A 12,921-nucleotide genomic window follows, 5' to 3' on the forward strand; every position below is an offset into this window, starting at 1 on the left:
ATTTGTTTACGTGGATAGGATTTCGTATTGGGAAACTGATACAGATACTTTACCATATTCACTTTTTCCAATTACAGATATTTGTTGAGTGCCTCTTATGTGCCTGGTGGTGGTATGTACTGAGGATATAACAGTGAACAGAGATGGGACTTATTTGTATTGACAAAGTAAGTGTGAAAGAGATTAATGATACAGAATGGTGTGTTTACATATTTCTATCTTCCAGATAAGTGTGCATCCCGTGTTAATATGAATGAAAAAATCAGTAATTAGAAGAATGTAAAGTAAACCTCATTTAAAAACAGCAGTGTAATAGGTTAAATGAAGAGTCTAGGAGATGATGTAGAAAATCATATTCGATCAGGCACTAATGACAAAATAGAGAACGAATCATTTAACTTTATTACAAATTTCCAATTTATAACCAAAATATACAACCACTACATTTAAAATCAGTTTGTACACTCACAGTTAAAGTGCTAAGTAAAAACATTTACAAAAACTGACATCAGTCTACTGTAAACAAAATAGATCTACAAGAGCAGAGTGCAAAGCACATCCAGCTAATGTGAAAGTACAGTCCATGCTCTAATCAAGTGTACCTGCCCTACACATATCTCAACAACAGTAACTTTTCCACTCATCGGGAAATGAATGAACAATTTTAAGTACATAGGAAAAGAAACATGAAGAACTAATGCCACTGAAATAGAAGTCTTTCTTAGCATAAACAATTTCTAACTAGATGTTTATATGATAAAGCAAGATTAAAATTTTAAGATCAATTTTGGAATCACCTCATCAGTTTACTCCAGAGAGGATTCGAAAACTAAATTGCTAAGTGCTGGCTGTTTAAAAATAATGAAAAAGGAGTATGTTTTCTACTTTTATCTCTCTTGAATAAAGGAGAAGGTGGTGGCCACTGTTGATAATGGTAAAATGAGGAAAGGCTTTTTTAAAACAAGAATGGAAGGTGCTTATCTCTAAATTTAGTATCAAGGAGTAGAGCTAGAAGACAGGCTTAGCTGAAGGTAGGGCAGACTGAGCCTGAAACACAGTCAGTCTTAGAAGAGCAGCGTGGGTGATGGGTATCTAGCATGTTTCAGACCCAGCCCTCGAACTGAAAAACATGGGACCAGCAAAGCCCTGACTTCACATGACCCATAAAAAGGAATGACTAGCTCCCTTCCTCAACGTCACTGACAATATACAGCACTGTCAGACATCACATTGGTTCAGGGAAAGAGGAGCAGATTCCCAAGTTAGGTCACTTAAATGTTGACTCTTGTCTCAAAACAGTTCCACCAACACTAATTAAATTATTTCCACTTTTGCTTTAAAGCTTAATATTCTACTAACTGATAGTAATCTGTGCTAACAGCAATGTGTTTGTTCCTAATGCAGATTTTCAGAGAGGTAAAAGGGCTATAGTCACTAACACTTTATTCTAAACCAAGACACCTAGGTTAATACTGGAGTGCACTATGTCAGCTCTTGTTGGCTAACCTGTTACCCTTATTATGCACAATGATATTATTTATATGAGGAGATACAGTCTGAGTTTGTCAATCCAATCTTTTACAACTTTCTAGATCATAGCTTTATTTAAAATTGGGGATTTCCTGTGAAGGAGCTTCATATTTTTATATGCTTTTTTATACTCATATACTTTAATTCTTATAACTTGAAATGTAGGTATAATGAAAATCTTTCAATGGCATTCTAAGGCAAGTTTGTTCATTACATACTAGTATTCATTATTTTAGAATGCCTACCAAGAAGATAAAATTCTATAGCTGGCAAAATTTGAGTCCATATTATATACTGGGGGGGGGGCAGTTATTTTGCCTCTAAATGATATTTACAGGCTAATCCTTTGATATATGACCATATCACAGGTTATGAAAGCTTAAAAACTACACACAGACTTCATGAAAGGCTTATGTATTCCCAAAAGATATATCTTTTCAATTACTTCAATTACTGAAGTCAATTATTGAAGTCATTTTAAGTATCTTTGAAAACCGGGCAGTTTAACAACAAAACAAAGCAGAATTTTCTTGATACTTATGGTTATCTGTAGTTTTAGTCTCCTTCATAAAGCCTCTGATAGGCTGATAAAAAGAGTCGAAATGGGAAGTCAATATATCTGTTCTAAAAAATCTTTTGTTTGGCTGTTTCTTGAATATACACAGTGAAATTGCTAGCATCCGATCAACAAATCCAACAACCTCACACAGCTCAAAATAATATTACCCAACTATGACCACGTAATATGAATCTCCTTGGCCCGATTCTCAGAAAGAATAGTTCATCTACAGAACAGTTTTCTGCCAAGATGACCATGAAAACCTAACATATGCAACACTGTACAACATTAAGAAAATAAAGTGAAACAAAAAAAGGCTCAAAATAAAATTCACATTAAATAAGTGTGAGCTTTGGGTATCACATAATACAGAAAGTGAAATAACTATTAACTATAATAAACTGAAGACATACATACTTGTATAAATCATCCTCCCAATTCACTATCAGATAAAGTACAGCAAAGCTGGAATTTTCTTAATACAAAATTTTTAAATTGGGAGAAACAGCTTCCATAGCTCTTTTAAATAACAAAAATAAGACAATTTAATAGCTTTTGTGTGTTACATGGACTTTTCTTTTTGGGACTGTGCAAAGGGACATCGGTGTTGCTGTCATTATCATGCCAAAGTAAATGTTTAAACTGCTGTCACTCCTTCACATATACAGTATGTTTAAACTTCAATGAAAAAAAAAAAAAAACAACTCTCAAAAATATAATTTGTCAGTTGAAAATAAAAGCAGAAAAGTTGTTTGAAGTTTGTGTTAAATATCTGTGAAATGGGATAATTCTACACAAGTTAAAATGTCTTAAAAAGATGAATGATAAAGAATTGAGATTTGCTGTGCCAATTCACAGGAAGGTAGAAATAGCACCTGATGAGAACTCCCAGACTAACATTTTCACATCAGACAGTCCTTTTCATGATTAAAAAAAAAATAATAATTTTAAGTTCACATATAAAAAAAAAAAAGCACAATGTTTTCAAGTACTTAATCACCTCAGCTCAACATAAAGGACTACTGTGTTGATTTTATCTCAGAACTATAGAATTATTTCATACTAAATGTTTCTGCTGACAAGAATGGTTCAAAGAAAAATTATCTGAGGCAAGGCTAAGGGAGAGATGGAAGACATTTATAAACTTCCTTTTTAAAACTGGGGAGAGGAGCAGCAGTTAGAGAAACAGAAAAATGGTGGATGGATAAATATAAATTAAATCACCCTAGGATGATCTGTTTTATCCTGTAGAATATTCTCTTATCAAAACGCAGAAAACACTCCATGAAATGTTTTGACCTCAGGCTCAAGTTTAACAAATGTAATAACAAAACATGCAAAGCCAAAGAACTGAAAATAAAGTTGTTGCTGTTGTTTTTTTTAACAGGCAATCAAAATAACACTGTAATACAGGCATGTCTGAGTGAGAGAAGCTGGGCATCTAATTTAATTTCTGGAAGTCAGGAAAGTTGCCTGATCCAGTGAACTGACCAAAGACAAGGAATCAAGTAGAGCTGAAGAAATCACACCAGAAACCAGTATGGCTTCCTGTATCAGCTTTCCTTTAGTCTTCCCTACCCATCAGACACCAGACCCAATACCTAGATTGTAAATATATAGACCAAAGTGTTCAAGAGATTGATATGAGCTAATGCAGACAAGAAGAACAAAGACAATGATCTTTAAAAGTAACAGGAAGCTTCTTGGCCTGATTCTCAGAGGACACAATTAAATCTACAAGATAACTCTGCTGAGAGAGGGAACTAATGGAATCTCTACATTTTATCACAGAGGGAGGCTTTACAGAAACATCTTCTGCAGAGCCAGAAAAAAAAAATTAAAAATAACAAATCACATTTATCTCTAACAATACTTTAAAGCAGGACACTCACTTGCCCATGGCAATCTGGCAATCTGGCAACTATATACAGCCTAAGAATAAGAATAATTCCTGATCAGAAAAATTTCAATCCACTCCTCTTAAATTCCTTTTACATTTTATAATTATTTTAATGTTGGTAAAACCTAATAGCTATATGGGCCAGTGCTATCACTGCTTCTTTGCTAATTTTAACTTGAATAATTTTTCTACATAGCTAAATGGCTAAATTCATATTTAAGAGACCATAGATCACAAAATTTTACATGCCATTTTTCCCTGTATATCAGTTTTACGGTGCTTATATTGGTTCTTTAGGAGACTTTTCCCTTCGGAGAAAAAAAGTCATGTCAATTATTTGTAACCTTGGTTTTATTATCTGTAATATAATTTTACTCCTTTAAAAGTACTTAAAATCACGAATGGAAAACAAAACTAGCAACATGTCTGAATCCTATCAATTTAAGTATAAGTTGCACTAACAGTACAGGCTGATCTAGTAAATATAGTTCATGGGAAGAACAACAAGAACAAAAGTAAACCTAGAATAATGATTATAAAATAGTCAAGGGATAACCAAATCAGAGACAAGTGAAATTTGAGACACTACCTAACCTAATCTTGTTTCTTTCACTTACAGATAAGAAAACTGAGGCCCCAAGAAATAAAATTCCAGAGTTACACAGCTCATTGAAAAGAGAGGCAAGATGAGAAATCAGGTCTTCTGATACAAAGTTCTGTGGTATTTAGAAATTAACATAGTGCATTAACTAAGCAGTAAAAAAACTGCCAACTTAGAAAACAGAAATCATTTAAACTCTAAAACTTTTTCTTTTACGTCAATATGTATGTCAACAGAATTAAAGAAATACTTGCAAGTTAGCAATACAAACAAGCTGACTTGATGACAAAACCCCCAAGTCTATATAATAATAATAATTATAATAACGTAGTTCACCCTACTTTGGGAAATATGATAAAATAACAAACTTGAAAATATCACTTTTACAAATACTGTTACTAGTGAATGATAATTATCGAAATAATGAACACTGAATCTTCAAAATCTGAATTACTATAAGGTAAAAGCTTATTTCTCTTGATTAGGGAAAACTGGTGACAATGGCCAATAAAATGAGAAAAAAATGAACAATGAAATGAAAATGAAAATGTCCAAGAAAGGACATAATAGATTTCCTGAGAAAAGTGATTACTGAAAAAAAAAAAAACTCTGAAGGAAATCATCCTTCAATGCATTTAAACAGACTGAACTATTCTCTCTTTATAGGAAGTAATGTTGCACTGGTATAGGATTTGGCTAAAATATGAGTGAAGCTTTACTTTCTTTTATCTTTATGGCAACAAAATTTTACTTTCTAATTAGAGACCATGGAGTAAGAGACATCCTTATTAATTTATTATATGAAATCTTTATAAATTAACCAAATAGGAATGTCTACAAAGATGGCTGGTTCTGGGTAGACCTTAACATTTTCTTTTCCAGAAGACGTTGGATCCTGAGAGAAAATTATAATCCTGTATCAATTTGACTATTAAAGAAGTGTAGGATTTACATTAGAAAAAAACCCAGGAGACTAATCACAGTCAGATGGAAGGTAAAGGCTGCTTAGTCTTCCTATTCCTTGCACAAAACTCATATAATTAGAACAAAAAAGAAGGGAAGAGAATTAAAATATAGAGAGATGTCAATATAACTTTTTCATATAAAATAAAAATGATACAAAAGTAATGTAAAAAATTACACAGCTACTAGGAAACATAACTGAAATAAACGTACACTTTCTTATTTTAATCAGTTGTGAAAAGGCATAAAAGAAATTTAAAAGAATCATGAGTTCCTTTGTAAATCTAGGTTCTATAAAAATGCTCTTTTGTGTATTTATGTATGGAAAAGAATGGAGAAATCCTTACTTTACACAGTTTAAAAAAATTACATATACAAATATGCATACAATTAAGATAATGTTATGACTTAAAATTTAAAGTTTTGCCATAATGAAAAACCAACAAGTTACAATAGTCACCTTTTAAAATAATCACCTTTTAAAAACTTGTTCTTAATTGCAAAGAATTAGGCACATGAAAATCCTCAAAGGAAAAAAAAACAGGGCCTATCCTCCTCTTCATATTTTTCTTATAAATTTCAGTGAAACCAAGCTCATATATTTATATCATTCATTATCAAAGGAAAAATATGATGGAGATCCCTAAAGTTCTGTTGAAAGTGACCTGTAAATTCAGCCATATAAAATCTGAGAGCATACTCTGCTGTAACATACACTAAAGAGACCATACAATCTAAGGGCATAGCTACTCTTGAAAGAGAACCTCATTTTAAAGGGTTAATTGAATTGATTTAAAGACTGTACCAAATGAACACTGATCTAATTGTCTATTCTGTTGTTATTGCTAAATACAACTGAAGACTATTATCCTTGTTTTCTGTAACCCCAAATTCTAACAAGAACACTATCAGTAGGGCAATTTACAGGTTAAAGAGCACTATAATGCCTGTTATCTAATTTGATCCTCATGATGTCAGTGAGGTAGGTTTCAGGACCTAAAAGTACCTTATTTTACATCAAAGAAGTTGAGACTAAGAGAAATTAAATGACCTATCCAGTTTACATCATAATTATGGGTCTTTTGAATTCCAAGCTCAGTAGAATTTTCATTACACTAGACTATGTTAGTCATCCAAGTATGATGAAATATAAATACACCTTTGGCATGTCAAAAGCAATATAAATATAATCATAATGAAATTTTGGTATATTAATGTTTTCTAAGCTCTAGCCAATGATCCACTATTTTATCAAAGATTTTTAAGTAGTTCCTTTTATTTCATGGGTATATAGCCTAAACCAATATAGTTATAACTTCAGTTATTTCCAGCTATTATTATCACAAAGAAACTAATGAGGTAGGTTAAAATGTAGTAAATTTTCTAATTTGAAGAAATTCTTAGAATTTTTGTAAGTCTGCTCTAAGAAACAGCTTTAGAAAAAGAAAATCATCATTAATAATGGTTTTCTTGAATATTTATTCACCCAACTAGTACACAAAGATCTAGCTTCACATAAAACCACCAAGAACCTAAATACTTCTAAGAATTGCTGTTCACCTTTTAAAATTAATATAACGAAGTTTGTATATATATTTCTTTAATTAAAATAGTAATATGGACTGTTACTCTAGGAGAAATTAGCTTTACTTGGTGCAATTCACTTATTGTTACTTGCTACATATTATTCTGGTAAAGCAGAGACTTCATTTCACTTAGTTTAAATTTAGATTCTCCAAACTTCTTTGAAGTGAGACTCTCACTACTAGAGTAAAAGTGAGTTGCATGACATGAGTCATTGACTCATTTAGGTATTTACTGAAAACCTACTATGTCCTCTGCTAGCTGTTGTTATTAATCAAATGTTCTTTGAATCTAATTATTGTCTCGAGCTTAATATTGTCTTGAATCTTTTGCTTTAATTACTGAAAAAATTCAGTACAGTATTGCTGAAATCAGAGTACTTCTCAAAAAACTTTTGGTTTTATATTAACATTTTGGAGAGAACTACTATTTTCTCAGTTGACAACTGAACAAATAAAATACTAAACATTATCATATGCCAATCACAACACAAATTAAAGTTAAACATATGGTAAGAAAGCTGTTCAGCAGACTTGCTCAAGTTGGTTTAAGTTGGTTGAGACTTGAAATTGTTGTTTTGCCATAGTTCTTCAACTGTCTCTTTAATGAAAAAAAATCTTAATTCGGAGTACTTAGTTTGATAAATAACGTGGCCAAAACTAAATACTTATTTACTTCTAAACTGTTATTTAAAACAATGGATTAACAATACTAATATTAAGTAAATTTTGTGGAGCAAAACTAAGGTACTGAAAGTAACTGAAAGGCCAAATAGCATTTACAAATATACCAACAGTTTAATAGGGAAGATACAAATGAATATATAAAAATCAGGAAGCACAAAGATTTTCATAACGATGTTCACTTGACTGTCTATACAGTTATACAGCCCACTTGTACAAGAAAACCAATTAACATTTTGGCAATTGATAATGTAATACAGATGGTGACGGATGACAACATCTTTGAGCTCAAACTGGTACCTTCTATACTAACTTCTTATTTTTGTGTCTGAATGTTTGTTTTGGTCTCTTATGCTGTTCTCAGGGTGAATTCTCCGACAAAAGCCTCATGAATTACCGACTTACTATAAATGAGTTGTTAAAGTTTGGCCTTCAGAGAAAAAAGTTTACTAACTGTCAGATATGAGAGAATTCAGACTCCTTGTCTTGAGTTCTAACTCCAGTTCAAAGGGGAAAGACAATGAAGATAGAGGAAAAGTAAGACATTTCAGCCAAATGGTCAAATATATCTCATGAAGAATTAATAATAAATATTAAGAAATATGTCCCTTGAAAGAAAAAACATGATACGCAAACAAATTATTATTATCAGAAAACTGACTCTTGTGTCTGATGAAAGCTTCTTTTTCAATACCTAATTTCTTGGTACTTTTTGTTTTAAAGAAGGAGAGAAAAAAGTACACATGAATTAAACACATGTCAAGGAATGTACCATGGTAGCCCTCAAACAAATCTCTTAAATCGTCAAAAATCTTAATCCCTTATATTTCATAACACTTTACAGTTTTCAAAGAGCTTTCAAATGATTTTCCATTTGATCCCTATTTGACAACTTTGTGAGGTAGGTATTTATCTTCTATCTTCATTTACAAACAAGGGAACTGAGGCTCAGAGAGGTTGACTTGTTAAAGGTCAAAAACTAGCATTTGGCAAAGCCAGCCTCTCTGGAGCCTAGAATATTTTTTAAAGTGTGATTCTTAGATACTTGCATAAGAATCACCTGTGGTATTTTTATAACTACAGATTTTTAAGTCCTACCATCACCTTTGACTTACTTTCGAGAATAATCTTTAGGAGTGGGGTCCAGAATTCCAACTGTGTATCAGGTAATGATATAAAAGCATAACACTGATTTTCACATGATATAATATGATGCCATCAGATCATCATCAGGGCAAGTTAGTTTAAAAAAGCCTGCAGCCTGGCTGCAAAATAGAATAATCTGGAAAACTTTTTTTTTTAAATAAGTACCAATTCTCATCTAAACAAGAGGAAGGTGTTGGGCACCAGAGGTTCCCCAAGTGATTCTTATCTGTAGTCAGAGTTGAGGACAACTAGTTTAAATATGCTTTTCTATATAACAACACATCCAGCATTTTCCAGAATTTTTCCTTCCTTTCTGATCAATTTCATGCCTAATAAAATTTGCAGTTTTTATTGTTAAATTATATAAACATTACAAGACAAAATGTCAAACATTTTTGAGTTGACTTTTTTTAAGAGTAAAAGATACGTCACAGCAAGACTAATCATGCTTCATTTAGCAACAATGATTTTCAAATAACCCAAATTAATCACTACTTTGGACTCAGGTTATATATATTTCAGCTGTAAACAAGAATGATCCAGAATCTGAAAATAAGGGTGTGGGACAAAAGCTGTAGTCTATTGGGTATCGGGCAATGCAAAGGTGGACAATAGGACTCACTGATAGGAAGGGCCTGGATACCAAGATCTGGTGGCTTTGGCAAGATCACATCTCACTGAAGAGAAACACAACAATGAATACAGAGGAAACATTCTGCCACTGTAATTATGGTTACCACAAAAAACCTTATAATGTGATACTTATCTTATTACATGCTTCCACAGAACAGATCTGAACATGAAGCTCTCTATGAATCAATACCACTACATGGGAAAAGACGGCTACAAATTAAGTAGTTTCCATCATGCATATGGGTGAGTTACAAAAACACAGCCAGTAAAAGTGATATTTACAAAAGTAATAAAAACAGGATAATTACTGGGAAAAAAAATGCCCATCTCCACTTTTACTCCATTGCTGACCCTTCCTGCATTTCTCTGGATAAGGATTATTTTGATAGAATTTCAAAAGAGCCTTCAATAGATTAATCAGATTCTTCTGTTGATTTTATATTCTATTAGCTAAAATAACCTTGCTGATTTATCAAATTCTCCTACAGTTTAAAAACACAGTTCTTTTTCACTTAGTGGAAAGAAAACTACAAATCTTGCTATTCATCTGAGAAATAAACCTTGCATAGAAAATTTCTTTAATTCTGAAATTTTATTAACAGAACTACCAGAATGTTATCTCATGACGAGTTGATATATGAAAGTTCACTACAAAGCAGTCACCACACGTTTAGAATTTTTCTAAATATAAAATAAGTGGGTTTGTAAAAATGCTTACCAGACAAGTAATTTTTCTTCATAGCCTAGAAATAAGAATTATTTATGTGATGATATGATCCTTAACATTTTGGATGCCTTGATGTTCCAAGTTTGATGCAATATAAAAAGCAAAAATTTACTTTTTCAGTGGACACAATCTGCACCTGACTGAAAGCATCATAACGGTGAGTTACAGCAATCAGTCATGCAAAGGCAAAGGGTAAAATCTGCTTTTTAAACAGCACAAGTTTTCCACCTTAGACAGGACAGTTTAAGCACTGGTTCCATCTTCTTCAATAACCCGATTCATACTGGTGCCATGTGTGATGTGGGTCATAGGGTTGTTACTGAGATCTCGGACGCTGCTGTGTCGTGACTGTTCATTGAGCCGATGAGAACTACTGTGCCTGGAGTGGTCTGTTAGCCGTGACATGCTGCCATGAGGTAGTCTCTCCTCCATTCCTCTGTAACTGCAGGGAGTATACCTGATACAGAAGAGTTTACTTTGAAGTAGGTAACAAAACACACTAGAAAATACTAAAAATTTTCATGAAAATATCTCATTAAGTGAAACGACTGGGAAACTAACAAGTGAAAGCGTAACAACCAACTTTTGATGATTTACACTGTAGAATTATTCACACGGCCAATTAGGCTCAGAATTAAGGGATGCCTTCCAAAAGGACAGAAGCTGAAGTTAAGCAGAGTGGGTGTTCTGGAGCTATGTTAAGTATGGATACTTTTCTCATTCAAATAAATTTTGGGTTATGAAGTGAGTTCAGGAAGAGAAAGAATAAAAACAGAAGAAATATGGCATTGTCCCAGGGAGTCTAGAAGATTGATTATAATCAGTAGTACAGCAAACTCCCATTTTACTAAAAGACTAGGATTGGAAAAGAGAGCGTATGAAATTAGAGGAAAAATTAGTATAACCTTTAAAAAAAGTGAGTGAACTGGCAAGCAATGAGGACTAAGTGTGGACAGCTTCTTTCCAGAGCACCCAGTTAACAGCAGAAATAACTACCTGTAAATGGTCTTAATTACTTTCACGAGGGCTTGCGGCTGTGAGGAAGCTATTTCATAGAAGATATATCAGCTTAAATATACAAGTAACAACCTCCTAACACTTTGTAACCCATATTCCTGCAAAAGCAAGTTCTTTCCATACCCTTAGCCCAAAAGGCAGCTTTTGAGTATGTCAACTGGGCTACTTTGCTTATTGCAGGCCATCTTCTTCTCCATCATTGTTCTTATCTTGAAAAGCAGCAATGGGAGCTGTTACATTTTCTTTTGCTGCAATCCTGATTCACTGAGCCCCTATTAGAGGTAAGAACTCACACACATACACACTATAACACCTATTTATAAAAAGCATTTAATTTAGAGTAACAAATATCAAAGAAAACTTAACTGAATATAATTTATAACCTTATTATACATTATATTTTAAGTAATATTTCTAAAAATAAAGAGGAGGTAGCAGGCCATTCTTTTTTTAAATAGTCATCAAAAGAACTAATCACAAGCAGCTGAAAACCTACTGGCTGTCAAAATGCATTAATTTGTCATTTCTTTCATAAGAATTATAACAAATTTCATAACTCAATATGAATTACTCATAAAATTTAAAGATTTTAAAGACTGATTCATACACTACCAAGGTAATCTGGTTTTATAGCAGTGCTTGTCAAGTAATGTTTTCATTAGATCAGAGTTTAAAAATTATGTCCTTTGAAAATTATAAAAGAAAGCATGCCTTTTTTTTTTCCAGTTCAAATAAAGCGAAAAAGAAATTTAAGAATGAAAAGCTACATTTAAAATACTTTAAAAATTTCTCATGTTAATGGATAAAATAGCACTTAATTCTTATTTATTAAAAGACTTTTCACATTCAGAATATAAATAGTTTTAAATTTGATTTGCATGTTTTGGTAAAATAATCACAATGTTTGCAAATGAAAGTATTTCAGAATGAGCTTGTTATTCTAGTTAATAATTCATTATTTTGCATAATGATTACTGCCCTAAACTGAAAGATTTTACTAAGTATGATTTATCAGCTAATTTGGAGATCTTTCACCTTTCAATGGCTTAATGAATATCTATTTCAAATAAATATGGCAAGTGAAAAAAAGTAAATATGATGCAGTGTTCTAGGAATGATATCAAATTAATTAAAAATATGAATTGGGTATTTTCTAAAATGAAACCTAAATCTTTGAGTTTAATTTAACAAATAAGACTCAAAGAATGCATTTTTTTCACAGAAAAAAATTATTATATTGAGTTCTTATGTCTAACTGTCTAAGTGAAATATATGGCTGTCCACAAAATTCTAGAATATGAACAACACTGCCCACGGATAATTAGGAATCCACTACGCAGAAAAATAAATTTAATGAGTGTTTAATTTCACTTGTATATATGGGAATTATCAAGTTTATTTATCTTTTGACAATCATTTAAACCACTGTGACCATCTACTCTAATACACAATATGAAAATGTACATTACATTTTAATACAAGCTTGGGCAAACCAGTTAGAATGGTTAATTTGCTACAAAGATAATATGGTGTATTCCTAAGTCAAAATGAAAGAAACTAAAAGATGATTCACTCTTT

At 32.1% G+C, this 12,921-nt stretch overlaps 1 protein-coding gene across 2 annotated transcripts in view; it reads right to left on the reverse strand.

Annotated features, from left to right (window-relative positions):
- Positions 1 to 384: 384 nt before the first annotated feature.
- FZD3 (frizzled class receptor 3) overlaps positions 385 to 12,921 on the reverse strand; it is a 59,393-nt gene continuing 46,856 nt past the window's right edge. For both annotated transcript variants that reach the window (XM_032470864.1, XM_032470865.1), the window contains exon 7: positions 385 to 10,783. In XM_032470864.1, coding sequence (XP_032326755.1) covers positions 10,570 to 10,783 — 214 coding nt within the window. In that variant the 3' untranslated portion in view covers positions 385 to 10,569. The remainder of the gene's footprint in view (positions 10,784 to 12,921) is intronic.

The sequence above is a fragment of the Camelus ferus genome, chromosome 31 (assembly GCF_009834535.1).
Source record: "Camelus ferus isolate YT-003-E chromosome 31, BCGSAC_Cfer_1.0, whole genome shotgun sequence".
NCBI classification, from domain to species: domain Eukaryota; kingdom Metazoa; phylum Chordata; class Mammalia; order Artiodactyla; family Camelidae; genus Camelus; species Camelus ferus.